The sequence below is a fragment of the Oncorhynchus kisutch genome, linkage group LG2 (genome assembly GCF_002021735.2).
Source record: "Oncorhynchus kisutch isolate 150728-3 linkage group LG2, Okis_V2, whole genome shotgun sequence".
Classification (NCBI taxonomy): domain Eukaryota; kingdom Metazoa; phylum Chordata; class Actinopteri; order Salmoniformes; family Salmonidae; genus Oncorhynchus; species Oncorhynchus kisutch.
In genome coordinates this window covers 54,420,649-54,448,423 of record NC_034175.2, presented here as the reverse complement: position 1 = coordinate 54,448,423, position 27,775 = coordinate 54,420,649, and the positions used below count along the sequence as shown (strand labels likewise).

General features: G+C 44.8%; 1 protein-coding gene across 1 annotated transcript in view; it reads left to right on the top strand.

Moving 5' to 3' along the window:
• Positions 1 to 27,775, top strand: part of cps1 (carbamoyl-phosphate synthase 1, mitochondrial) — a 90,808-nt gene that overhangs the window by 18,645 nt on the left and 44,388 nt on the right. The window contains exons 8-25 of the mRNA XM_020457714.2: positions 1,524 to 1,652; positions 2,037 to 2,143; positions 2,676 to 2,817; positions 3,120 to 3,197; positions 3,395 to 3,493; positions 4,039 to 4,134; positions 9,271 to 9,460; positions 10,809 to 10,966; positions 11,404 to 11,532; positions 11,775 to 11,919; positions 13,394 to 13,604; positions 18,823 to 19,021; positions 19,294 to 19,470; positions 21,627 to 21,745; positions 25,179 to 25,320; positions 25,674 to 25,739; positions 26,071 to 26,134; positions 26,402 to 26,583. Coding sequence (XP_020313303.2) covers positions 1,524 to 1,652; positions 2,037 to 2,143; positions 2,676 to 2,817; positions 3,120 to 3,197; positions 3,395 to 3,493; positions 4,039 to 4,134; positions 9,271 to 9,460; positions 10,809 to 10,966; positions 11,404 to 11,532; positions 11,775 to 11,919; positions 13,394 to 13,604; positions 18,823 to 19,021; positions 19,294 to 19,470; positions 21,627 to 21,745; positions 25,179 to 25,320; positions 25,674 to 25,739; positions 26,071 to 26,134; positions 26,402 to 26,583 — 2,433 coding nt within the window. The remainder of the gene's footprint in view (positions 1 to 1,523; positions 1,653 to 2,036; positions 2,144 to 2,675; positions 2,818 to 3,119; positions 3,198 to 3,394; positions 3,494 to 4,038; positions 4,135 to 9,270; positions 9,461 to 10,808; positions 10,967 to 11,403; positions 11,533 to 11,774; positions 11,920 to 13,393; positions 13,605 to 18,822; positions 19,022 to 19,293; positions 19,471 to 21,626; positions 21,746 to 25,178; positions 25,321 to 25,673; positions 25,740 to 26,070; positions 26,135 to 26,401; positions 26,584 to 27,775) is intronic.

Sequence of the window (27,775 nt, the reverse complement as noted above, 5' to 3'; positions counted from 1 at the left end):
TTACAGCTGTAAGTCGCTTGGGTCTCTATCAGTTTTGCACATCGAGAGACTGACATTTTTTCCCATTCCTCCTTGCAAAACAGCTCGAGCTCAGTGAGGTTGGATGGAGAGCATTTGTGAACAGCAGTTTTCAGTTCTTTCCACAGATTCTCGATTGGATTCAGGTCTGGACTTTGACTTGGCCATTCTAACACCTGGATATGTTTATTTTTGAACCATTCCATTGTAGATTTTGCTTTATGTTTTGGATCATTGTCTTGTTGGAAGACAAATCTCCGTCCCAGTCTCAGGTCTTTTGCAGACTCCATCAGGTTTTCTTCCAGAATGGTCCTGTATTTGGCTCCATCCATCTTCCCATCAATTTTAACCATCTTCCCTGTCCCTGCTGAAGAAAAGCAGGCCCAAACCATGATGCTGCCACCACCATGTTTGACAGAGGGGATGGTGTGTTCAGGGTGATGAGCTGTGTTGCTTTTACGCCAAACATAACGTTTTGCATTGTTGCCATAAAGTTCAATTTTGGTTTCATCTGACCAGAGCACCTTCTTCCACATGTTTGGTGTGTCTCCCAGGTGGCTTGTGGCAAACTTTAAACAACACTTTTTATGGATATCTTTAAGAAATGGCTTTCTTCTTGCCACTCTTCCATAAAGGCCAGATTTGTGCAATATACGACTGATTGTTGTCCTATGGACAGAGTCTCCCACCTCAGCTGTAGATCTCTGCAGTTCATCCAGAGTGATCATGGGCCTCTTGGCTGCATCTCTGATCAGTCTTCTCCTTGTATGAGCTGAAAGTTTAGAGGGACGGCCAGGTCTTGGTAGATTTGCAGTGGTCTGATACTCCTTCCATTTCAATATTATCGCTTGCACAGTGCTCCTTGGGATGTTTAAAGCTTGGGAAATCTTTTTGTATCCAAATCCGTCTTTAAACTTCTTCACAACAGTATCTCGGACCTGCCTGGTGTGTTCCTTGTTCTTCATGATGCTCTCTGCGCTTTTAACGGACCTCTGAGACTATCACAGTGCAGGTGCATTTATACGGAGACTTGATTACACACAGGTGGATTGTATTTATCATCATTAGTCATTTAGGTCAACATTGGATCATTCAGAGATCCTCACTGAACTTCTGGAGAGAGTTTGCTGCACTGAAAGTAAAGGGGCTGAATAATTTTGCACGCCCAATTTTTCAGTTAAAAAAGTTTGTTAAAAAAGTTTGAAATATCCAATAAATGTCGTTCCACTTCATGATTGTGTCCCACTTGTTGTTGATTCTTCACAAAAAAATACAGTTTTATATCTTTATGTTTGAAGCCTGAAATGTGGCAAAAGGTCGCAAAGTTCAAGGGGGCCGAATACTTTCGCAAGGCACTGTAGTATGACCCTGTGGGTTTGAGTGTGAAATAAAGAATGAAAGATGTTATTTTAGAGAACCATAAATACTGACCCTGGGCTAGTCACTAATAGCAGCATGAATAGAATTGATGATAATAAATGTCTCTCTCTGTCTGTATGCTGTAGCGTGGTGCTGAGGTCCATCTGGTGCCCTGGAACCAGGACCTGATGAGTCTGGAGTACGATGGCCTGTTCATCTCCAACGGCCCTGGGGATCCCTCTCTGGCAGGAGACCTCATACAGAACGTCCGCAAGGTAACATAACCAGCTGCCCATTGCACTACAGAGGGAAGAGAATTAGATGAAGAGAACAGTTTACAAAGGACTTATAAAACCATTTAGGTGTGAAGTGTTACCATGATAAAAGATGTTAGCATTACCAGATGGAATTTCATCCAAAACATCCTCAAGGTACCAGCTGCCCATTGGACTACAGAGTAACATTTGTGTTGTGACTGCTCAAAATACATCTGAGTCATACTTTATTAGTATGTGCTTGCCGCCTTTTGATTTCTTTTAAACTAATTGTTGTAAACTAGTTGGAAAGTGGTTTCATATGACTACATTATTCTCATTGCTCTCCCTCTGGTCTATTCCCCTTCATCTTACCACCTCCCTGGCTGTGTTGTTCATCCTTAGGTTCTGGAGAGTGACCGGCCACAGCCTGTCTTTGGTATCTGTATGGGCAACCAGATCACAGCACTGGCTGCAGGGGCCCAGTCCTACAAACTGCCCATGGGTAACAGGTAAACTACACATGCATTGCAGGTAGGGCTGTTGCAGTGACCGTATTACCGACAGTCATTAGTTATGACCGCATTCAAGTTCCATGTGACCATTGAGTCAGTGTTCTCCTCTGACTCAATGGAGATGTGTTGGTCGTACCCAACGACCATCATGTCGCTAATGGCCTGATACTGAGGGCTCCATTGTCCCTATAACCCAGGGATGGGCAACTGGTGGCCTGCGGGCCCCCCTTTTGAAGGCCCTCTGATCAATTCCATGACCACCGCAGGACACGTATTAGTGTCCTTCTTGCCAGCTGATTCTTTCATTGGGGTCTTGCTCTGTTGAAGTTAACCCTCTACCTTAGGGGAATTGAAGAGATATTAGAACTCTATAGGCTGGTTTCCTGGACCTAGATTAAGACTAATTCTGGACTAAAAAGCACTTTCAATGGAGATACTCTATTTAGCATTATTTTTAGTGTTGGAGTAGATTTCATCTTTGTCTGGGAAACTGGCCCCGTAATTTGTAATTATGTTTATTGTTCTCCAGAGGTCAGAACCAGCCTGTACTCAACGTGATGACGGGTCAGGCCTTCATCACAGCCCAGAACCATGGTTATGGCATTGACAGCACCTCTCTACCACCTGGATGGAGCCCGCTGTTTGTTAACGCCAACGACGGAACCAACGAAGTCTGCTTTGTGTTCTTAATTACTTACTTAGGGGGCCCATCACTCTTCAGGGAGCATAGGCCACTGACGACACGAAACACACTCTCTTGGGTTTTGTGATAGATACAGCATGATTGTTTTGAATGATTAGGTTCAGTTGTATTTATTTGTCTTAGCTCCGTACTCTCTTGGAAACACTGTTACCGAATGGCTGGACTACACTGGTTAAAGAAAGATGAAGTGAACTTCTACCTAAGTTTATAGGATGTTCTTTTTCCAACCAACTTAGTCGTTCAAAACATGATCTTCTTGTTGTGTCCCAGGGTATCATGCACGACACCAAGCCAGTCTTCACGGCTCAGTTCCACCCAGAAGCTAAAGGAGGACCTACAGACACTGAGGTAAAGCTGCTCTACAAACGGATACAATTAAACTATTGATCACTGCAAAACACCTCTGCATCCATTATAAGCCCCTGTTGTGCCTTGGCCTGTTAAGTACACGGAAAATACTTTTTCCTGCGGAGGATGGACAGTCCACAGTAGAAAAAACGATCTTTTCTGTGATTCATAGTTAATTTTCACTGTCTTTTTTGCAGTTCCTATTTGATGTGTTCATATCCCTGATAAAGAATGGGAAGGAGGCCAACATTATGTCAGTCATGCCCAAGAAGCCTGCTATCCCACCTAGGACTCAGGTAAGATACTAACTAATGAAAGGTACAACACAGTCAAAAATGATTCTACTTCATCAAGATAGAAGCCCAAAAATCTGTATCATTTTTCATGAGCGATTCTACTTTGTGGCTCAGTTGGTAAGAGCATGGCGCTTGAAATGCCAGGGTCATAGGTGAGGGACGGCTCACAATAATGGCTGGAACGGAGCAAATGGAAACCATGTATTTGATAGCATTTCACTTATTCCGTTCCACTATTACCATAAACGCATCCTCCCCAATTAGGGGTGATGTACAGTATATAAACATACTAACATGTATGTACGAATACTCAGTGCTTGACTTGGACTAAAATAGGTGCCGTTAATCATTTTGGGTGTGGGTACTATGTATATTTAGGTGCAGGAGCTCCACAATACTTTTGAGCTAATATTTTATAATAGGTGCAGAAACTCAAGCAGTTAGAACATTTGAGGTGTCTGAACTCCGCTCCGGTGAGCTCCTGCCCAAGTCAAGCACCGCTAATACTGTATTATTAATGTGTCTTTGTGTTTTTCTTAATGCAGGTTTCCAAGGTGCTGGTGCTGGGGTCTGGAGGTCTGTCCATTGGTCAGGCTGGGGAGTTTGACTACTCTGGATCACAGGCCGTCAAAGCCATGAAGGTGAGAGGGCCTAGGAGAGCCAGTCATGAGAGGCTGAACCAGATCTAGTTGAGACAGTCAGGAGAGGCTGAACCAGATCTAGGAGAGACAGTCAGGAGAGGCAGAACCAGATCTAGGAGAGACAGTCAGGAGAGGCTGAACCAGATCTAGTTGAGACAGTCAGGAGAGGCTGAACCAGATCTAGGAGAGACAGTCAGGAGAGGCTGAACCAGATCTAGTTGAGACAGTCAGGAGAGGCTGAACCAGATCTAGGAGAGACAGTCAGGAGAGGCTGAACCAGATCTAGGAGAGACAGTCAGGAGAGGCTGAACCAGATCTAGGAGAGACAGTCAGGAGAGGCTGAACCAGATCTAGGAGAGACAGTCAGGAGAGGCTGAACCAGATCTAGTTGAGACAGTCAGGAGAGGCTGAACCAGATCTAGGAGAGACAGTCAGGAGAGGCTGAACCAGATCTAGGAGAGACAGTCAGGAGAGGCTGAACCAGATCTAGGAGAGACAGTCAGGAGAGGCTGAATCAGATCTAGGAGAGACAGTCAGGAGAGGCTGAACCAGATCTAGTTGAGACAGTCAGGAGAGGCTGAACCAGATCTAGGAGAGACAGTCAGGAGAGGCTGAACCAGATCTAGGAGAGACAGTCAGGAGAGGCTGAACCAGATCTAGGAGAGACAGTCAGGAGAGGCTGAACCAGATCTAGGAGAGACAGTCAGGAGAGGCTGAACCAGATCTAGGAGAGACAGTCAGGAGAGGCTGAACCAGATCTAGGAGAGACAGTCAGGAGAGGCTGAACCAGATCTAGGAGAGACAGTCAGGAGAGGCTGAACCAGATCTAGGAGAGACAGTCAGGAGAGGCTGAACCAGATCTAGGAGAGACAGTCAGGAGAGGCTGAACCAGATCTAGGAGAGACAGTCAGGAGAGGCTGAACCAGATCTAGGAGAGACAGTCAGGAGAGGCTGAACCAGATCTAGGAGAGACAGTCAGGAGAGGCTGAACCAGATCTAGTTGAGACAGTCAGGAGAGGCTGAACCAGATCTAGGAGAGACAGTCAGGAGAGGCTGAACCAGATCTAGTTGAGACAGTCAGGAGAGGCTGAACCAGATCTAGGAGAGACAGTCAGGAGAGGCTGAACCAGATCTAGGAGAGACAGTCAGGAGAGGCTGAACCAGATCTAGGAGAGACAGTCAGGAGAGGCTGAACCAGATCTAGGAGAGACAGTCAGGAGAGGCTGAACCAGATCTAGGAGAGACAGTCAGGAGAGGCTGAACCAGATCTAGGAGAGACAGTCAGTAGAGGCTGAACCAGATCTAGGAGAGACAGTCAGGAGAGGCTGAACCAGATCTAGGAGAGACAGTCAGGAGAGGCTGAACCAGATCTAGGAGAGACAGTCAGGAGAGGCTGAACCAGATTTAGGAGAGACAGTCAGGAGAGGCTGAACCAGATCTAGGAGAGACAGTCAGGAGAGGCTGAACCAGATCTAGGAGAGACAGTCAGGAGAGGCTGAACCAGATCTAGGAGAGACAGTCAGGAGAGGCTGAACCAGATCTAGTTGAGACAGTCAGGAGAGGCTGAACCAGATCTAGGAGAGACAGTCAGGAGAGGCTGAACCAGATCTAGGAGAGACAGTCAGGAGAGGCTGAACCAGATCTAGGAGAGACAGTCAGGAGAGGCTGAACCAGATCTAGGAGAGACAGTCAGGAGAGGCTGAACCAGATCTAGTTGAGACAGTCAGGAGAGGCTGAACCAGATCTAGGAGAGACAGTCAGGAGAGGCTGAACCAGATCTAGTTGAGACAGTCAGGAGAGGCTGAACCAGATCTAGGAGAGACAGTCAGGAGAGGCTGAACCAGATCTAGGAGAGACAGTCAGGAGAGGCTGAACCAGATCTAGGAGAGACAGTCAGGAGAGGCTGAACCAGATCTAGGAGAGACAGTCAGGAGAGGCTGAACCAGATCTAGGAGAGACAGTCAGGAGAGGCTGAACCAGATCTAGGAGAGACAGTCAGGAGAGGCTGAACCAGATCTAGGAGAGACATTCAGGAGAGGCTGAACCAGATCTAGGAGAGACAGTCAGGAGAGGCTGAACCAGATCTAGGAGAGACAGTCAGGAGAGGCTGAACCAGATCTAGGAGAGACAGTCAGGAGAGGCTGAACCAGATCTAGGAGAGACAGTCAGGAGAGGCTGAACCAGATCTAGGAGAGACAGTCAGGAGAGGCTGAACCAGATCTAGGAGAGACAGTCAGGAGAGGCTGAACCAGATCTAGTTGAGACAGTCAGGAGAGGCTGAACCAGATCTAGGAGAGACAGTCAGGAGAGGCTGAACCAGATCTAGTTGAGACAGTCAGGAGAGGCTGAACCAGATCTAGGAGAGACAGTCAGGAGAGGCTGAACCAGATCTAGTTGAGACAGTCAGGAGAGGCTGAACCAGATCTAGTTGAGACAGTCAGGAGAGGCTGAACCAGATCTAGGAGAGACAGTCAGGAGAGGCTGAACCAGATCTAGGAGAGACAGTCAGGAGAGGCTGAACCAGATCTAGGAGAGACAGTCAGGAGAGGCTGAACCAGATCTAGGAGAGACAGTCAGGAGAGGCTGAACCAGATCTAGTTGAGACAGTCAGGAGAGGCTGAACCAGATCTAGGAGAGACAGTCAGGAGAGGCTGAACCAGATCTAGTTGAGACAGTCAGGAGAGGCTGAACCAGATCTAGGAGAGACAGTCAGGAGAGGCTGAACCAGATCTAGGAGAGACAGTCAGGAGAGGCTGAACCAGATCTAGGAGAGACAGTCAGGAGAGGCTGAACCAGATCTAGGAGAGACAGTCAGGAGAGGCTGAACCAGATCTAGGAGAGACAGTCAGGAGAGGCTGAACCAGATCTAGGAGAGACAGTCAGGAGAGGCTGAACCAGATCTAGGAGAGACATTCAGGAGAGGCTGAACCAGATCTAGGAGAGACAGTCAGGAGAGGCTGAACCAGATCTAGGAGAGACAGTCAGGAGAGGCTGAACCAGATCTAGGAGAGACAGTCAGGAGAGGCTGAACCAGATCTAGGAGAGACAGTCAGGAGAGGCTGAACCAGATCTAGGAGAGACAGTCAGGAGAGGCTGAACCAGATCTAGGAGAGACAGTCAGGAGAGGCTGAACCAGATCTAGTTGAGACAGTCAGGAGAGGCTGAACCAGATCTAGGAGAGACAGTCAGGAGAGGCTGAACCAGATCTAGTTGAGACAGTCAGGAGAGGCTGAACCAGATCTAGGAGAGACAGTCAGGAGAGGCTGAACCAGATCTAGTTGAGACAGTCAGGAGAGGCTGAACCAGATCTAGGAGAGACAGTCAGGAGAGGCTGAACCAGATCTAGTTGAGACAGTCAGGAGAGGCTGAACCAGATCTAGTTGAGACAGTCAGGAGAGGCTGAACCAGATCTAGGAGAGACAGTCAGGAGAGGCTGAACCAGATCTAGGAGAGACAGTCAGGAGAGGCTGAACCAGATCTAGGAGAGACAGTCAGGAGAGGCTGAACCAGATCTAGGAGAGACAGTCAGGAGAGGCTGAACCAGATCTAGGAGAGACAGTCAGGAGAGGCTGAACCAGATCTAGGAGAGACAGTCAGGAGAGGCTGAACCAGATCTAGGAGAGACAGTTACAGAAAATAAATAAAGAAAGAAGCAGAGGCTCACATGTGCATTCGGAAAGTATTCAGACCCCTTGACTTTTCCCAAATTTTGTTACATTATAGCCTTATTCTACAATGGATTAAATATTTGTTTTTCCTCATCGATCTACACCCCATAATGAAAAAGCTAAAAACAGGTTTTTAGACATTTTTGCAAATGTATTTCAAGTTTTGCTAAATTTTAAAAAGGAAATATCACATACATAAGTATTCAGACCCTTTAGTCAGAACTTTGTTGAAGCACCTTTGGCAGTGATTATATCCTTGAGTCTTCTTAGGTATGAAGCTACAAGCTTGGCACACCTGTATTTGGGGAGTTTCTTCCCTGCAGATCCTCTCAAGCTCTGTCAGGTTGGTTGGGGAGCGTTGCTGCACAGCTATTTTCAGGTCTCTCCAGAGAAGTTCGATTGGGGTTCTGGCTGGGCCGCTCAAAGACATTCAGAGACTTGTCCCGAAGCCACTCCTACGTTGTCTTGGCTGTGTGCGTAGGGTCGATGTCCTGTTGGAAGGTGAACCTTCGCCCCAGTCTAAGGTCTTGAGTGCTCTGGAGCAGGTTTTCATCAAGGATCTCTGTCCTTTGCTCCGTTCATTTTTCCCTTGATTCTGACTGGTCTCCCTGTCCCTGCCACTGTACATCCTCCCCACAGCATGATGCTGGCTCCACCATGCTTTACCATAGGGATGGTGCCAGGTTTCCTCCAGATGTGACGCTTGGCATTCAGGCCAGAGTTCAATCTTGGTTTCATCAGACCAGAGAATCTTGTTTCTCATGGTCTGAGTCCTTTAGGTGCCTTTTGGCAAACTCCAAGTGGGCTGTCATGTGCCTTTTACTGAGGAGTGGCTTCCGTCTGGCCACTCTACAATAAAGGCCTGATTGGTGGAGTGCTGCAGAGATGGTTGCCCTTCTGGAAGGTTCTCCCATCTTCACAGAGGAACTCTGGAGTTTTGTCAGAGTGACCATCGGGTTCTTGGTCACCTCCCTTACCAAGGCCCTTCTCCCCCGATTGCTCAGTCTGGCTGGGCGGCCAGCTCTAGGGAGAGTCGTGGTGGTTCTAAACTTATTTAGAGTCTCATAGCAAAGGGTCTGAATACTTATGTAAATAAGTTATTTGTTTTTTGATAGATTTACAAAATGTCTAAAAACCTGTTTACGCTTTGTCATTATGTGGTATTGTGTAGCTTGATGAGGAAAAACATTTATTTAATCAATTTTAGAATAAAGCTGTAACTTAACAAAATATGGAAAAAGTCAAGGGGTCTGAATACTTTCCGAATACACTGTATTTGACTTGTTTTTTAGGCTGGTTTGTTTGTGCAGTACAGCCAACTCCTATAGTCATTGTCATGATAGCAGAGAATACAAACTTAAACCAGGCTATGTGTGTATGACAATCTCCACAAATGTCTTCAGTCAAAACGTACATCAACATTTCTGTGTGTGTGTGTGTCTTCCCTCCTTGCGTGTGTGTGTTCCAGGAGGAGAACGTGAGGACGGTGCTGATGAATCCGAACATAGCATCGGTGCAGACCAACGAGGTGGGGACTAAACAGGCTGACTCTGTCTACTTCCTGCCTGTCACGCCTCAGTTCGTCACAGAGGTCATTAAGACCGAACGACCTGACGGAATCCTTCTGTCTATGGGAGGACAGACCGCTCTAAACTGTGGTGAGTTAGGGGTGTGAGTGGACCTGGACTGGAGCGCGGCGCGAGTATTCCAAAAGCTGGAGTGTTGGCCTTCTCGCCCACTCCAATTTCACTCCAGTTCCACTCCAGTAGCACTCATTTCACTTCAGGAGCTCAGGGCATGACCGGCTCTTGCTTGCATTTGATGTCTACTTGTGTGCTGCTATAGCCCCTTGCTTTAGCTACAGCCATGGATTTCACTACATATTTTCATAAAGAAACTGATAAAACACACAGGTGCAAAATGAAGATGAGTTAATAAGATGAGGACCAAGAGAAAGAGCGAGTGGTGATGTAGTGTCCACAACTAAAGAATCATTGGGAATCTGAAAAGACACTTATTGTAAAAGCATGATGGTGTATTACGTGCACATGCTAACAGAAAGGAGCAAGGTGGGTAGCTAGCTAAGTGTGTCATTGTCGCAAAATTATTTATAAACAAGCAATCGGATCTCTTAAGTTTAGTTCATTTTTGTTCTATTATCTATACGATAGTCTATCATTGATTTCTGCCCAGTAGGCCTGACATATTACCTCTTTCAAGGAGCTTTCTGTTTTGATAGGGTTAGGTAAACTTTAGGTCTACCTATAGAAAAAATAAATCTAAGCAACTTTGTAAGCACTGAGAGGATATTCTCCACTGCTGACCTGCTCTCCAGACACCATCGCATGAGCCTGAAGCTACAGACTGGCCAAACTCCTGTTTCTACAAGTGAATTCAAATTCATTAAGCATAATTAAGCCTTTGTTTCATTTTTATTTAATTCTAAGTAAGTCACAGCCTATATGCGCAATTTATGAACTATAATTATTTAATAAAATGAAATGTTGTTTAAATGCTGAGCTTTTAATGTTCTTACCAGCCTAGTGTGTTGCACTCGCAAATGCTTCACAATGTAATTCTTTGTCGGCTATAGCCTTGAACTAATAGGCTAATAATGTAGCCAAAACAATTCATTTTCTTTCATTCTCCTGACTTATTTCGTGTTTTATGTGCTGTTTTAATACAACATGTAGCCTATGTGAAATGATGAGCGCTTCTCATCATAATTTGCAAGTAAATTCATAAAAAATCCTACAATGTGATTTTCTGGAATTTTTTTCTCATTTTGTTTGTCATAGTTGAAGTGTACCTATGATGAAAATTGCAGGCCTCTCATCTTTTTAAGTGGGAGAACTTGCACAATTGGTGGCTGACTAAATACTTTTTTGCCCCACTGTATGTGCCTTCTATCTGACTATTACACCTACACTCTGAAGTCACATGCATTCTCCCATATGTTTGCTCACGTGTGTGCATGTTTCCCTGTGTGTCTGTGTGTATGTGTAGGAGTGGAGCTGTTCCAGAGTGGGGTACTGCAGAAGTATGGGGTGAAGGTGTTGGGGACCCCTGTAGAGTCCATTATGGCTACTGAAGACAGACAGCTGTTTGCTGACAAGCTCAACGAGATCAATGAGAAGATCGCTCCCAGCTTCGCTGTGGAGACGGTGAGGCTTCTGGACAAACACAAGCCACATCAACAACAATGTTCATGGGTAGATCTCAAAATTCTTCCCTCTTTCCTTGCATCCACTCTCATCTCCTTGCTTCCCTTTTTGTGAAAGGGAGGTGAGGAGAGGACGGCGGAAAGGACATGAGGAAAGAAATATGAGATTAAACCCAGGTGTAGGCATTTATAGCTGTAAGGTGCAGACCTGGGCTCAAATACTATTAGAAATATTTTGAATTAGCCTTCCCAGAGTGCCAAATGTGTAGCATTTGGAGTTCCAGGACTTGTCTATTGGTCCGGTAAGCCTGTCAAGCTCAGTCAAGCACAGCTAAAGTATTTTAAATTATTTCAAATAGTATTTGAACCCAGGTCTGGTAAGTTGCAGAGCGGATTTGAATAGTGTAGTGTGATGTAAGGACGCTGTTTGTCCTATAGGTGGCAGATGCCCTGAAGGCAGCGGATCAGATAGGCTACCCGGTCATGCTACGTTCTGCCTATTCCCTGGGCGGACTGGGCTCAGGACTCTGTGCCAACAAGGACAAGCTGGAGGAGACCGCTCGGAAGGTAGGTCAAAAGTTTTGTTGAGGACACAAGACCCATTCAGGCCTCTTAGGCATGCATCTTTTTGACAAGCAGGCTAGGCCGGGCATATGAATGGCAAACCGTCTACTCAATCTACTCAGTAGGTCAAAGATCAATTCAGTGTTAGCCTAATCATGAATGCTGGGTTGTGTTCAGGCCGTCACAATGTAGCAAATTGTTTCAAAAAGTTATGAAGTAGAAAACATGTGTATTTGTATGACTAGGCCCTGGCGATGAGCTGTCAGATCCTTGTGGAGAAGTCTCTGATGGGTTGGAAAGAGGTGGAGTATGAAGTAGTCAGGGACATCGCTAATAACTGTGTCACTGTCTGCAACATGGAGAACTTTGACCCCCTCGGCATTCACACAGGTATTACAAGCACATGCGCGCACGCACGCACACCCACACACAGACGACGAGACAGACGAGGAGGAGGTCAGTGATCTGGCAGTGTGGTTCCAGGACAAAAACCTCTCCCTCCATGTCAGCAAGACAATGGAATTGATCGTGGACTACAGGAAACAGGGCAGAGCACTCCCCCATCCACATCGACAGGGCTGAAGTGGAGCGGATCGAGAGCTTCAAGTTCCTCGGTGTCCACATCACTAAGGATTTAACATGATCCACACACATCAATACAGTCGTGAAGGCACAACAACACCTCTTCCCCCTCAGGAGGCTGAAAAGTTTTGGCATGGGCCCTCAGATCCTCCAATTTTTTTAAATATATTTTTTTTAACCTTTATTTAAGGTAAAAAGTCAGTTAAGTCAGTTAAGAAAAAATTCTTAATTTCAATGACGGCCTAGGAACAGTGGGTTAACTGCCTGTTCAGGGGCAGAACAACAGATTTGTACCTTGTCAGCTCGGGGGTTTGAACTCGCAACTTTCCGGTTACTAGTCACGCTCTAACCACTAGGCTACCCTGCCGCCCCAAAAAGTTATACAGCTGCGACATTGAGAGCATCTTGACTGGCTGCATCACCGCTTGGTATGGCAACTGCTTGGAATCACTGGGGCAGAGTCCCTGACACCCATGACCTCTATACCAGGTGGTGTCAGAGGAAGAACCTAAAAATTGTCAGACTCCAGCCACCCAAGTCATACACTGTGCTCTCTGCTACCGCACGGCAAGCGGTACCGATGCACCAAGTCTGGAACCACCAAGACCCTGAACAGCTTCTAACCCAGACCCATAAGACTGCTAAATAGTTAACCAAATAGCTACCCAGACTATCTGCATTGACCTGTTTTGCACAAACTCTTTTGACTCATCACATATGCTGCTGCTACTGTATCGATCCTGTTGCCTAGTCACTTTACCCTTAACTATATGTACATATCTGCATCAATATAGCCAAGTTATCTTTACTCATTGTGTGTTTGTTCCTTGTGTTATTATTTGTACATTTTTCTCTCTGCATTGTTGGGAGGAGTCTGTAAGTCAGCATTTCACTGTTAGCCTACACCTGTTGTTTACAAAGCATGTGACAAATACAATTTGATTTGATTTTGACAGACAGACACATACACATTCTTTCCACTCTAAATCAAATAAAATAAAATAAAATTGTATTTGTCACATGTGCTGAATACAACAGGTGTAGATCTTACCATGACATGTTTACTTACAAGCCCTTAACCAACAATGGAGTTAATAAAATATTTACTAAATAAATTAAAGTTAAAAAAAATAAAATTATGAACACAAGAAAATTACGTAACCATATCAAGGCTATATACAGGGGGCAAGCGGGGGTAGAGGTTAGTCGAGGTCATTTGTAAAGTGACTATACATAGAATCTATCCTCTCATTGGTCTGTTTGTCCACTCTCCCTCCCCCAGGTGATTCTATTGTGGTGGCCCCCAGCCAGACTCTGTCCAATGAGGAGTACCACATGCTGCGTGAGACGGCCATCAAGGTAGTGCGTCACCTGGGCATCGTGGGGGAGTGTAACATCCAGTACGCCCTTCACCCTGGCTCTCTAGAGTACTGCATCATAGAGGTCAACGCTCGCCTCTCACGCAGCTCTGCCCTCGCATCCAAGGCCACCGGGTAAGACGCTTGTTCTGCCTGATCACTAAAAATACACTTTGATTTCGGACACTTGAAAAGGTCCTGAGAACATCGATATACAGTGCATTCGGAAATGATTCAGACCCATTTACTTTTTCTACATTTTGTTTTGTTACAGCCTTCTTCTAAAATGTATTCATTAATTGTTTTGACCCTCATCAATCTACACAATACCCCATAATGACAAAGCCAAAAACTTTTTTTTAAATAAATGTTTGAAAATGTGTATATATATATTTATATAATATACACTGCTCAAAAAAATAAAGGGAACACTTAAACAACACAATGTAACTCCAAGTCAATCACACTTCTGTGAAATCAAACTGTCCACTTAGGAAGCAACACTGATTGACAATACATTTCACATGCTGTTGTGCAAATGGAATAGACAACAGGTGGAAATTATAGGCAATTAGCAAGACACCTCCAATAAAGGAGTGGTTCTGCAGGTGGTGACCACAGACCACTTCTCAGTTCCTATGCTTCCTGTGCTTTCACTCTAGTGGTATTATGAGACAGAGTCTACAACCCACACAAGTGGCTCAGGTAGTGCAGCTCATCCAGGATGGCACATCAATGCGAGCTGTGGCACGAAGGTTTGCTGTGTCTGTCAGCGTAGTGTCCAGAGCATGGAGGCGCTACCAGGAGACAGGCCAGTACATCAGGAGAGGTGGAGGAGGCCGTAGGAGGGCAACAACCCAGCAGCAGGACCGCTACCTCCGCCTTTGTGCAAGGAGGAGCAGGAGGAGCCCTGCAAAATGACCTCCAGCAGGCCACAAATGTGCATGTGTCTGCTCAAATGGTCAGAAACAGACTCCATAAGGGTGGTATGAGGGCCCGACGTCCACAGGTGGGGGTTGTGCTTACAGCCCAACACCGTGCAGGACGTTTGGCATTTGCCAGAGAACACCAAGATTGGCAAATTCGCCACTGGCGCCCTGTGCTCTTCACAGATGAAAGCAGGTTCACACTGAGCACATGTGACAGACGTGACAGAGTCTGGAGACGCCGTGGAACCTGCAACATCCTCCAGCATGACCGGTTTGGTGGTGGGTCAGTAATGGTGGCATTTCTTTGGGGGGCCGCACAGCCCTCCATGTGCGCGCCAGAGGTAGCCTGACTGCCATTAGGTACCGAGATGAGATCCTCAGACCCCTTGTGAGACCATTTGCTGGTGCGGTTGGCCCTGGGTTCCTCCTAATGCAAGACAATGCTAGACCTCATGTGACTGGAGTGTGTCAGCAGTTCCTGCAAGAGGAAGGCATTGATGCTATGGACCACCCGTTCCCCAGACCTGAATCCAATTGAGCACATCTGGGACATCATGTCTCGCTCCATCCACCAACGCCACGTTGCACCACAGACTGTCCAGGAGTTGGCGGATGCTTTAGTCCAAGTCTGGGAGGAGATCCCTCAGGAGACCATCCGCCACCTCATCAGGAGCATGCCCAGGCGTTGTACAGAGGTCATACAGGCACGCGGAGGCCACACACACTACTGAGCCTCATTTTGACTTGTTTTAAGGACATTACATTAAAGTTGGATCAGCCTGTAGTGTGGTTTTCCACTTTAAAATCCAGACATCCATGGGTTGATAAATTTGATTTCCATTGATAATTTTTGGGTGATTTTGTTGTCAGCACATTCAACTATGTAAAAAAATAGTTTTTAATAACAATATTTCATTCATTCAGATCTAGGATGTGTTATTTTAGTGTTCCCTTTATTTATTTGAGCAGTGTATATATAATATGTATAAAAAAAATGGAATCAGATTTACATAAGTATTCAGACCCTTTACTTAGTACTTTTTTGAAGCCCCTTTTGCAGCCTTGAGTCTTCTTCGGTATGACGTTACAAGCTTGGCACAAATGTATGGTAGTTTCTCCCATTCTTCTGTAGATCCTCTCAAGCTCTGTCAGGTTGGATTGGTGTCACGAGAATTATGTTCTCAATGTTCATAAACCCAATTCAATTAACTACTCAGCCTGAAACCCAGAATTTGTAGGAAACTGGTTGAAATGAATCAGACGGAGGCCCAGCTATGATAGTCAGAAAATGTATTTACAAGAGCGCGCTGCTCTATTGTACAAAACAATTCATTTTATACTGGCTTCTCACGCACACCTTCACACAAACATATACACACGCATTCACACAAACATACTCACACACATTCACACAAACATGCACGCATTCACACAAACATACTCACACGCATTCACACAAATATATGCACGCGCATTCACACAAACATACTCACACGCATTCACACAAACATACGCACACGCATTCACACAAACATACGCACACGCATTCACACAAACATACGCACACGCATTCACACAAACATACGCACACGCATTCACACAAACATACGCACACGCATTCACACAAACATACGCACACGCATTCACACAAACATACGCACACGCATTCACACAAACATACGCACACGCATTCACACAAACATACGCACACGCATTCACACAAACATACGCACACGCATTCACACAAACATACGCACACGCATTCACACAAACATACGCACACGCATTCACACAAACATACGCACACGCATTCACACAAACATACGCACACGCATTCACACAAACATACGCACACGCATTCACACAAACATACGCACACGCATTCACACAAACATACGCACACGCATTCACACAAACATACGCACACGCATTCACACAAACATACGCACGCGCATTCACACAAACATACGCACGCGCATTCACACAAACATACTCACGCGCATTCACACAAACATACTCACGCGCATTCACACAAACATACTCACGCGCATTCACACAAACATACTCACACGCATTCACACAAACATACTCACACGCGTTCACACAAACATACGCACGCACGTTCACACAAACATACTCACACGCATTCACACAAACATACTCACACGCATTCACACAAACATACTCACGCGCGTTCACACAAACATACGCACGCACGTTCACACACACATACTCACACGCATTCACACTAACATACGCACACGCATTCACACACACATTCACACAAACATACGCACACACATTCACACAATGTCCTGCTACCCAGCCGACAAAGATTAGGGACCGTGAAAACACCGTGAGAATCACCCCCTGTCCTCTCCCCAATCTCTGTGGCCCCAGCCAAGGTCGGCCCCGAATCTTACTCAGACAGTCTGTGCTCAAGACACTATAATAGACATATTGTTTGACTGACTAAAACTACACACATCATTAATTAAAACTTTATGATTCTAGTCAATTTCTACAATTATATGGTTTCTGAGTGGAGTATTCTAATCATTCCTTTAAAGCTATAAATTCCATCAACAATTGGTAACATTTCTGCAGCTATTTTCAGGTTTCTCCAGAGATGTTCGATCTGGTTCTTCATCTCCAGAGATGAAGTCCGGGCTCTGGCTGGGCCACTCAAGGACATTTGTCCCAAAGCCATTCCTGCGTTTTCTTGGCTGTGTGTTTAGGGTCGTTGTCTGTTGGAAAAGGACTCTTCGCCCCAGTCTGAGCGCTCTGGAGCAGGTTTTAATCAAGAGTCTCTCTGTACTTTGCTCCGCTCATCTTTCCCTCGATCCTGACAAGTCTCCCAGTCTCTTCCGCTGAAAAACATCCCCACAGCATGATGCTGCCACCTCCATGCTTCACTGTAGGGGTGGTGCCAGGTTTCCTCCAGATGTGATGCTTGGCATTCAGGCCAAAGAGTTCAATCTTGGTTTCATCAGACCAGAGAATCTTGTTTCTCATGGTCTGAAAGACCTTCAGGTGCCTTTTTGGCAGCCTGCCATGTGCCTTTTACTGAGGAGTGGCTTCCATCTGGCCACTCTACCATAAAAGCCTGATTGGTGGAGTTCTGCAGAGATGGTTGTCCTTCTGGAAGGTTATCCCATCTCCACAGAGGAACTCTAGAGTTCCGTCAGTGACCATCGCGTTCTTGGTCACCTCCCTGACCAAGGCCCTTCCCCCGATTGCTCAGTTTGGCCTGGCAGCCAGCTCATAGCAAAGGTCTTGCTGGTTCCAAACGTCTTCCATTTAAGAATGTTGGAAGCCACTGTGTTCTTGGGGACCCTCAATGCTGCAGATATTTATAGGTACCCTTCCCCAAATCTGTGCCTCGACACAATCTTGTCTCTGAACTCTACGGACAATTCCTTCGACCTCATGGCTTGGTTTTTGCTCTGACATGCACTGACAACTGGTGGACCTTTATATAGACAGGTGTGTGCCTTTCCAAATCATGCCCAATGTATTGCATTTACTACAGGTGGACTCCAAGTTGTAGAAACATCTCAAGGATGATCAATGCAAACAGGATTCCCCTGAGCTCAATTTCGAATCTCATAGCAAAGGGTCTGAATACTTATGTGAATAAGGTATTTCTGTTTTTAGTTTTTTATATAAATTTGCTAACATTTCTTAACCTGTTTTCACTTTGTCATTATGGTAATATCCCCTTTGTCATTATGGTAATATGGGGTATTGTGTTTAGATTGTTACGTTACAGCCTTATTGTTCCTCATCAATGTGGAAAAAGTCAAGGGGTCTGAATACTTTCCAAATGCACTGTATTCCTTCCTCGGCGCTCACAAAATAAAATAAAAATGGTTGCCCAGCAAACACGAGTTTGCCTGGAACCGAAGTGCACTGTTTAGACCACTGCTACGACAGTTGAAAATGCTTTAGCAAGCTGTGAGAATAGTTGATGTTATGAAGTTTTAATGCCTAAAATGTTGTTTCTGTTTCAACCCTGTAACCATTCAGAATCAATGTGTCAAAAATAGACGTTTATAATAAAGAAGGAAAATATATTGAAATCGTTTACCCCAATTAGGGTAGGGTTAGTGGAAAATAAAGTCAAATATATTTTAAAATATATATATTAAAAAAAATATATATATATATAGTTACAAAAATATATATGGGGGATTGGAAATGATGCAGACAATTACATTGATGGAAGCCACAATCCAGCTACAATATTAATGCTGACCCACCCCCCCCCCCCCCCCCCCTCCCGAAACAAAGGGTAATCCATAAAATATTCATTTCACAGTGCTCTACTTTTGACCAGGACCCATAGGGTCTGTCTTAAGTGCAGTATCGCAGTACAACAGTATCTCAACTCTCTCCTAACCCACTCCCCATGCTCCCTCAAGGTACCCCCTGGCGTTTGTTGCAGCCAAGCTGGCTTTGGGCATCCCTCTCCCGGAGATCAAGAACACTGTGTCAGAGAAAACCACAGCCTGTTTCGAACCAAGCCTGGATTACATTGTCACTAAGATCCCTCGCTGGGACCTTGACCGATTCCAGGGCATGTCCCGAGAAATAGGCAGCTCCATGAAGAGTGTTGGAGAGGTACGGGACACACACACGCTCTGCTTCAAGGGGGATATTACCATGTTGCTTTCACACCTATTTTATCCTCTCATATCTACATGTAGTGCTTAGGGGGTAGGAGCTAGGGGTTGATTTGGGATTCAGGGATAGCCTACTCAATCTTGACTTCTGTTCAGTTCACCTTCCATTAATAGATGTAGGGAGTGATAGAGATGACTCTAAATGAAACCTGTCTGTCACTTTATCTACTAGTTTTAACGTCTCTCTCTCTCTCTCCCCTGTCCTCTCAGGTGATGGCGGTTGGGCGTACGTTTGAGGAGAGCATGCAGAAGGCTCTGAGAATGTGCCACCCCTCTGTGGACGGTTTCATGCCCCGCCTGCCCCTCAACAAGCCTTGGTCTGCTCAGCAGGACCTACACCAGGAGCTGGCTGTACCCTCCAGCACACGGGTTTTCTCCCTGGCCAAGGTAGAGACACCACATACAGTGCCTTCAGAATGTAGTCACACCCCTTGACCTTTTCCACATTTTGTTGTGTTGCAGCCTGAATTAAAAGATGATTCAATTGAGATTTTGTGTCACTGGCCTAAACACAATACACCCTAATGTCAAAGTGGAATGATGTTTTTAGACATTTTTGAAAAGGTGAAATGTCAATACGTATTCACTCCCTCTGTTATGGCAAGCCTAAATAAGTTCAGGAGTAAATATTTGCTTAACAAGTCACTTAATTACTTGCATGGGCTCACTCAGTGTGCAATAATAGTGTTTAACATGGTTTTTATGACTACCTAATCTTTGTAAGGTCCCTCAGTCGAGCAGTGAATTTCAAACACAGATTCAACCACAAAGACCAGGGGAGGTTTACCAATGCCTCACAAATAGACACCTATTGGTAGATGGGTTAAAAAAATAATCAGACATTGGTGATCCCTTTGAGCATGGTGAAGTTATTAATTGCACTTTGGATTGTATATCAACACACCTTGTCACTACAAAGATACAGGTGTACTTCCTAACTCAGTTGCCGGAGAGGAAGGAAACCGCCCAGGGAATTCAGCATGAGGCCAGTGTTGACTTTAAATCAGTTTTCTTGGTTGTGATAGGAGAACTCAGGATGGATCAATGGATCAACAACGTAGTTATTCTACAATACTAACCTAAATGACAGAGTGAAAGAAGGAAGCTTGTACAGAATAAGGCATCCTGTTTGTAATAAGGCACTCAAGTATAAAAGAAATACACTTTCTGGCCTGAATACAAAGTGTTATTTTTGGGGCAAATCCAACACATCACTGAATAGCCCTCTTCATATTTTCAAGCAGGGTGGTGTCTGTATCATATTATGGGTATGCTTTCATCGGCGAGGACCACAGAGTTTTTTAGGATCAAAATGAAGGGAATAGAGTTCAGCACAGGCAAGAACTTCCTAGAGGAAAACCTGGTTGTCTGCTTTCCAACAGACACTGGGAGACAAATTCACCTTTCAGCAGGACAATAACCTAAAACACAAGGCCAGATCTACACTGGAGTTGCTTATCAAGATGACATTTAATGTTCCTGAGTGGCCTAGTTACAGTTTTGACTTAATTGGCTTGAAAATGTATGGCACGACTTGAAAATGGCTGTCTAGCAGTGATCAACAACCAACATGACAGAGCTTGAAGAATAAAAAAATCAAAACAATATTAAAATAATAATGAAACTTGTACAGCCAAGTCAAATGGTGGCAGTCTGGAACCCTGGTGTATGTGTGGGAGAGGAACAGAGTGAGGAATCCTTCATTGAGTGCAGGATGAAATGATTGATGCTTGTACGATGTATTAAGAAGTAATGGGCCCAATCGTATCACGCTATGAGACGCCAATAACACTCAAGGTTAGCCTGGCAGCAGAGTGTGTGTGTGTGTGTGTGTGTGTGATTTCAGCATTTTTTTCTCTCAGTGCCTAATTTCATTGTGAGCTGGTTATGTCTTCTATTAAACAGCCTGTCCATGTGAATCACACATGGCTGAAAGGCACCACTTAGTGCTGCGTGTGTCCTTCTGTCTTGTACTGCGTCCCACACATGCCCAGGTAACAGACAGAGCAGTGCTGGAACGTGTGTGTGTGGGTGTTGGAGCTGGGCCCGTCACGCCTCATTGGGCCCTGCTTTATATTCCGAAGGCACCGCAGCAGACACAGCTCACAATTACACTGCATCATTCCCTGTATGAGAAGGACTCCACTCAACAATGCCTGATTACTCCATCGCACAACTCAACTGAATGTTTTCTTCTGTTCTGCAATAGGTTGTGTTTTTATCATCATGGTATTCATGCAACTTACTTTGTCAGTCATGAGACTTGAATGTCTCATCATAATTGATTGACTGGTTGTTCTTACCAGCAGTTGGTAGCACATTTAAAAGCACAGGTGTTAGAACAGGTTGAATTGTGTTATTATCATGAGTGCTTAGAATGATTTGATTATCTGTGTGTGTGTGTGTGTGTGTGTGTGTGTGTGTGTGTGTGTGTGTGTGTGTGTGTGTGTGTGTGTGTGTGTGTGTTGAGAGTAAAGCAGAAAGTAAGGTGATATGAGTAAAACCGTATTGTATTGACTGACCCTCTCCCGGTATCTCTCTAGGCCCTTCACAGTGGTGTGACTGTAGACCACATCCACCATCTCACTGCCATAGACAAGTGGTTCCTACACAAGCTACGACGCATCACAGAGTTGGAGCAGCACCTGAGCCAGTTCAACAGGTAGGAACACACACATGCATGCACACACACACACGCAAACATACATGTGCATCGTTGCACGCACACACTCATGCATGCAAACATACACGCATGCATGCATGCATGTGCGCACACACACACACACAAACTCACAAATTTCACTGTTATGAAAAAAAACTTGATGCATTTAACACTTCTACCACTAGGTGATGCTATGAGGGCACAGTTAAACTGAGACTGTCAGTCCAATGGGGATGTGTTCTTGATGCCCCTTAGCAGCTCACCCACTACTCTATCCCTCCTGCTGTAGAAATGTACTCCTACTCCCTCCTCTCAGACAGTCCACCTCTCCTCCTCCAGTCTCTGTCCTCCTCTCCTCAAGTGTCTTAGCACCTCTCTCCACTTCTTTTCTCTCTCTCCACCAATCGTCTTCTCCAGTCTGTCTCTCATTCCGTCCACCCTCAGTCTCAATCGTCCATTCATATTTGTATGACCCTCCTGCCATGGCTCTGCCCAGGTTGGAGGGATGCTAGAGAGGAGCGATGGAGGGATAGAGGAGATTTTGGGCCCTGTGTGGGAGGAGAGCAGACACGTCAATTACCTTAGTCATATAACCCACTGGCTGGTGTGTGTGTGTGTGTGTGTGTGTGTGTGTGTGTGTGTGTGTGTGTGTGTGTGTGTGTGTGTGTGTGTGTGTGTGTGTGTGTGTGTGTGTGTGTGTGTGTGCTCTACCAGCAGATAGTCCCTATATACACACACCCACGAACGGCCACAATCCTACACAGAAGAAACACACACCATACCACCAGGGCTATTCTCATCGTTTACTCTTAAGCACATCTTGTGATTCACTTATTATTTTCTTTACCTTTTTAGATTTTTTTTGTCTGGACATACAGTGCATTTGGAAAGTATTCAGACCCCTTGACTTTTTCCACATTGATGAGGAACAATAAGGCTGTAACGTAACAATCTAAACACAATACCCCATAATGACAAAGTGAAAACAGGTTAAGAAATGTTAGCATTTTTTATTTTATACTAAAAACAGAAATACCTTATTTACGTAAGTATTCAATCCCTTTGCTATGAGATTCGAAATTGAGCTCAGGTGCATCTTGTTTGCATTGATCATCCTTGAAATGTTTCTACAACTTGATTGGAGTCCACCTGTGGTAAATTCAATACATTGGGCATGATTTGGAAAGGCACACACCTGTCTATATAAGGTCCCAAAGTTGACAGTGCATGTCAGAGCAAAAACCAAGCCATGAGGTTAAAGGAATTGTCCATAGAGCTCATAGACAGGATTGTGTTGAGGCACAGAGCTGGGGAAGGGTACCAAAAAATGTCTGCAGCAATGAAGATCCCCAAGAACACAGTGGCCTCCATAATTCTTAAATGGAAGAAGTTTGGAACCACCAAACTCTTCCTAGAGTTGGCCGCCTGGCCAAACTGAGCAATCGGGGGAGAAGGGCTTTGGTCAAGGAGGTGACCAAGAACGCGATGGTCACTGACGGAACTCTTCCTCTGTGGAGATGGGATAACCTTCCAGAAGGACAACCATCTCTGCAGCACTCCACCAATCAGGCCTTTATGTTAGAGTGGCCAGAAGGAAAGCCCCCGAGTAAAAGGCACATAACAGCCCGATACATTTTTTAAGAAGTTATTTGGCCACTTTAGTTGTGATACAAACCTAAATGAAAACATATTGGCCTATGGGCTAGGCTACAAGTTGCAAAAAAAGTTATGCATTGCTTCTTGCCTTACTCTGGACATCATTCACAAGTGATAATATATAATTCACAAGTGATAGGGTAATATTGTCATCTTCTTGATTTAATCTTGTCTTTACATATACTAAATAATATATGTGACATGTATTTTTATATAGAATATTGTGCACCTGTCTCGAAACAGGGGCAGCGGGATAAAATACATGTCATCTATGCACTTAAATACCGAATGGGGGACTCTTTTCCCTGTGGTTAATTTTCATGCCAGCCAGGTTGGCTATACTCCTGATGTAAAGATAAATAATGTGCTTAATATTAGGAAAGTTGAGAAATAAATATAATAGCCTATAGAAATCTGATGGGATCCTCCTTTTAATTGAGGCCATCACTCTTGTTTTCTCAATTTGCAATTGCATAGCCTATAGAAATGTTGTGCAACATGAGCTCATGGGCTCTCATGAAGTGTTTGATTAGATTTTCAATCACATTTGCATGGATGTCAGACTGATTAGAGGGACAATAGAGTGCTGAGTACCAGGCAGTTAGCAAGTTTGGTAGGCTACTAATGACAAGCATCAGAGCTTGGAGAAGCCTAGTTACCATGACTAAAAGGTCTCGTGGAATTTGACTGCCTTCTTGACCGCCGGTGTGGCAGTAATACGGTCACCGTAATAGCCCTAGTCTCGTCTGGAGGAAACCTGGCGCCATCCCTACGGTGAAGCATGGTGGTGGTAGCATCATGCTGTGGGGATGTTTTTCAGTGGCAGGGACTGGTAGACTAGTCAGGATTGAGGGAAATATAAACGGAGCAAAGTACATAGATCCTTGATAGAAACCGTCTCCAGAGCACTCAGGACCTCAGACTGGGGTGAAGGTTCACCTTCCAACAGAACAACGACCCTAAGCACACAGCCAAGACAATGTAGGAGTCACTTCGGGACAAGTCTCTGAATGTCCTTGAGTGGACTTGACCCCATCAAACATGTCTGGATATACCTGAAAATAGCTGTTCCAACCTGACAGAGCTTGAGAGGATCTGCAGAGAAGAATGGGAGAAACTCCCCAAGCTTGTAGCATCATACCCAAGAAGACTCAAAGCTTTAATCACTGCCAAAGGTGCTTCAACAAAGTGCTGAATAAAAGGTTGGAATACTAACGTAAATGTGATATTTCAGTTGTATTTATTTTTTATACATTTGCCAAAAAGTTGAAAAACCCTGTTGTTGCTTTGTCATTATGGGGTTTTGTGTGTAGATTGATGGGGACGACGACAATTTAATCAAATTTAGAAAACTGTTGTAAAGTAACAAAATGTGGAATAAGTCAAAGGGTCTGAATATCTTCCCGAATGCACTGTACATGTCAACAAAAACAATACAAACTTCCTTTAGATCTGTTTTTTGTTTTTCACGTAGTGAATCTGTTATTCAGTGCATTTCAATGAGCTAATTGGCATAATGCCAAAAATATATAATTAGTTTATTATTCGTTTTTTATTCTAAAATTCTAAATCAAAAAGCTTAATGATCCATGGTATCTTAAAACAATTTCATATGTTAGCTAAGTAGAACCCTCCCCCGGCTTAGACTAGAGGGTTAAATGTCTCCGATCACTGACCTGGTGCAGAGGGAGGGGCCCAACACACATGTTTTCCAAGTGCTACATTCAGTGTGTATATGTATGTACCTTTAAGCTCAGATCTGGGTTTCTCTCCTCAGTGCAACATTACCCCAGACCCTGCTGCTGAAGGCTAAACAGGACGGCTTCTCAGACCGCCAGGTGGGCCAGGCCCTTGGATCCAGTGAGGGGGAGGCCAGAGTGTTGAGGCTGGCTCAGAACATTAAACCCTGGGTGAAACAGGTGAGCAGCCGCCCCTGGGTCCTGGTCCATGTTATGCGTCCCAAATGGCACCCTTTTCACTACCCTACATAGTGCACTTCATAAAAGTAGTCCACTATATTGGGAATAGGGTGTCATCTGGGACGCGTTGAGTATTTCCTACAGGAGTTTAAATGAACTTTCAGGCTAACAACGTCCCTCACCTCCACGTGGCACCTCTCTGACATTGCTCTCCTAGCGACAGACCCTCAGACTTACCTTGGCCTACTAAATAAAAGCATTGTGCACAGAAATATCACATTGTCACGTGTTCATAGTATTCTAATGAGTAGGTTCTGTATTGTAGGAGACATCAGTTTTTCTTTTCTGTTCAGATTGACACCCTTGCTGCAGAGTACCCTGCTGTGACCAACTACCTGTACTGTACCTACCATGGACAGGTGAGTCCTTATCCTGCTTAACCGATGTGAATTCATAATGTATCACTAGCCAATGTCCAGTCATTTTTTGGGGCCGTACGTTAGCTCCTGAATTAGAAACATGTTTTAATCTGCAGTATAAACAACAACAAAGTGGACACCCCGCCACTTTTTTGGTAAACGGCTGAGGGATGTAAACACAATGCAATTCTTAATAGTATAAGCAATACCTTTATTTGAGAAGATATGAGTATGTGGTCCTTAATGTTTTTTTCCCATGCATTGTGTTTGTCAAAGTTAGTTAGATACTTTTTCAATCTTTCTAACCTGTGTCATTGTGTCCATTCAACAGGAGCATGACTTGGAGTTCAACGACCAGGGTGTCATGGTGCTGGGATGTGGTCCCTATCACATTGGTGAGATGTATTATCATGGTGTTTTCAACATACTAATGAATGGTTTACTCTAGCCTGGTGGTAGCAGACATATTTCTATTTGGTCTTTTTTTGAACCTTTTCTATGGTAGCAGATCTGTTTGCGATCCGCCAACTCCTCTGACATGTGTGTTCGTTGTCGTAACTAACATGTATCAAACCAAAATAAATTAAATCAAATCAATATTTGAAAGTTGTGAGTTAAAGTAATACAATAATTACGTTTTTGTTATCCCTCCTGTCCACTAGGGAGCAGTGTGGAGTTTGACTGGTGTGCAGTGTCCAGTATCCGAGCCCTGCGTCAGATGGGCATGCGGACAGTGGTGGTAAACCACAACCCTGAGACTGTCAGCACAGACTTTGACGAATGTGACCGCCTGTACTTTGAAGAGTTGACTCTGGAACGCATTCTGGACATCACACAGCAAGAGGTGAGAAGTCAACACACACACATGAACGTTCAGAGACTCACAGATGCGCTCAAGCACACATACACGTATACGCACACACATTAGTGATGGGGGGGGGGGGGGGGGGGGGGAATCAATAGTTGCATATTGCACACATGTTATTTTTGACGATATCAAATCAAATTTTATTTGTCACACGGTTAGCAGATGTTAATGCGAGTGTAGCGAAATGCTTGTGCTTCTAGTTCCCGACAATGCAGTAATAACCAACGGGTAATCTAACCTAACAATTTCACAACAACTACCTTATACACACAAGTGTAAAGGGATGAAGAATATGTACATAAATATATATGAATGAGTGATGGTACAGAACGGCATAGGCAAGATTTACGGCATAGGCAAGTTTAAAGTGGCTAGTGATACATGTATTACATAAAGATGGCAAGATGCAGTAGAAGTACAGTATATACATATGAGATGAGTAATGTAGGGTATGTAAACATTATATTAAGTGGCATTGTTTAAAGTGGCTAGTGATACATTTTTTTACATAGATTTTTCCATTATTAAAGTGGCTGGAGTTGAGTCAGTATGTTGGCAGCAGCCACTCAATGTTAGTGATGGCTGTTTAACAGTCTGATGGCCTTGAGATAGAAGCTGTTTTTCAGTCTCTCGGTCCCTGCTTTGATGCACCTGTACTGACCTCGCCTTCTGGATGATAGCGGGGTGAACAGGCAGTGGCTCGGGTGGTTGTTGTCCTTGATGATCTTTATGGCCTTCCTGTGACATCGGGTGGTGTAGGTGTCCTGGAGGGCAGGTAGTTTGCCCCCGGTGATGCGTTGTGCAGACCTCACTACCCTCTGGAGAGTCTTACGGTTGTGGGCGGAGCAGTTGTCGTACCAGGCGGTGATACAGCCCGACAGGATGCTCTCGATTGTGCATCTGTAGAAGTTTGTGAGTGCTTTTGGTGACAAGCTGAATTTCTTCAGCCTCCTGAGGTTGAAGAGGCGCTGTTGCGCCTTCACCACGCTGTCTGTGTGGGTGGACCAATTCAGTTTGTGTACGCCGAGGGACTTAAAACTTACTACCTTCTCCACTACTGTCCCGTCGATGTGACTGGATAGGGGGATGCTCCCTCTGCTGTTTCCTGAAGTCCACGATCATCTCCTTTGTTTTGTTGACGTTGAGTGCGAGGTTATTTTCCTGACAC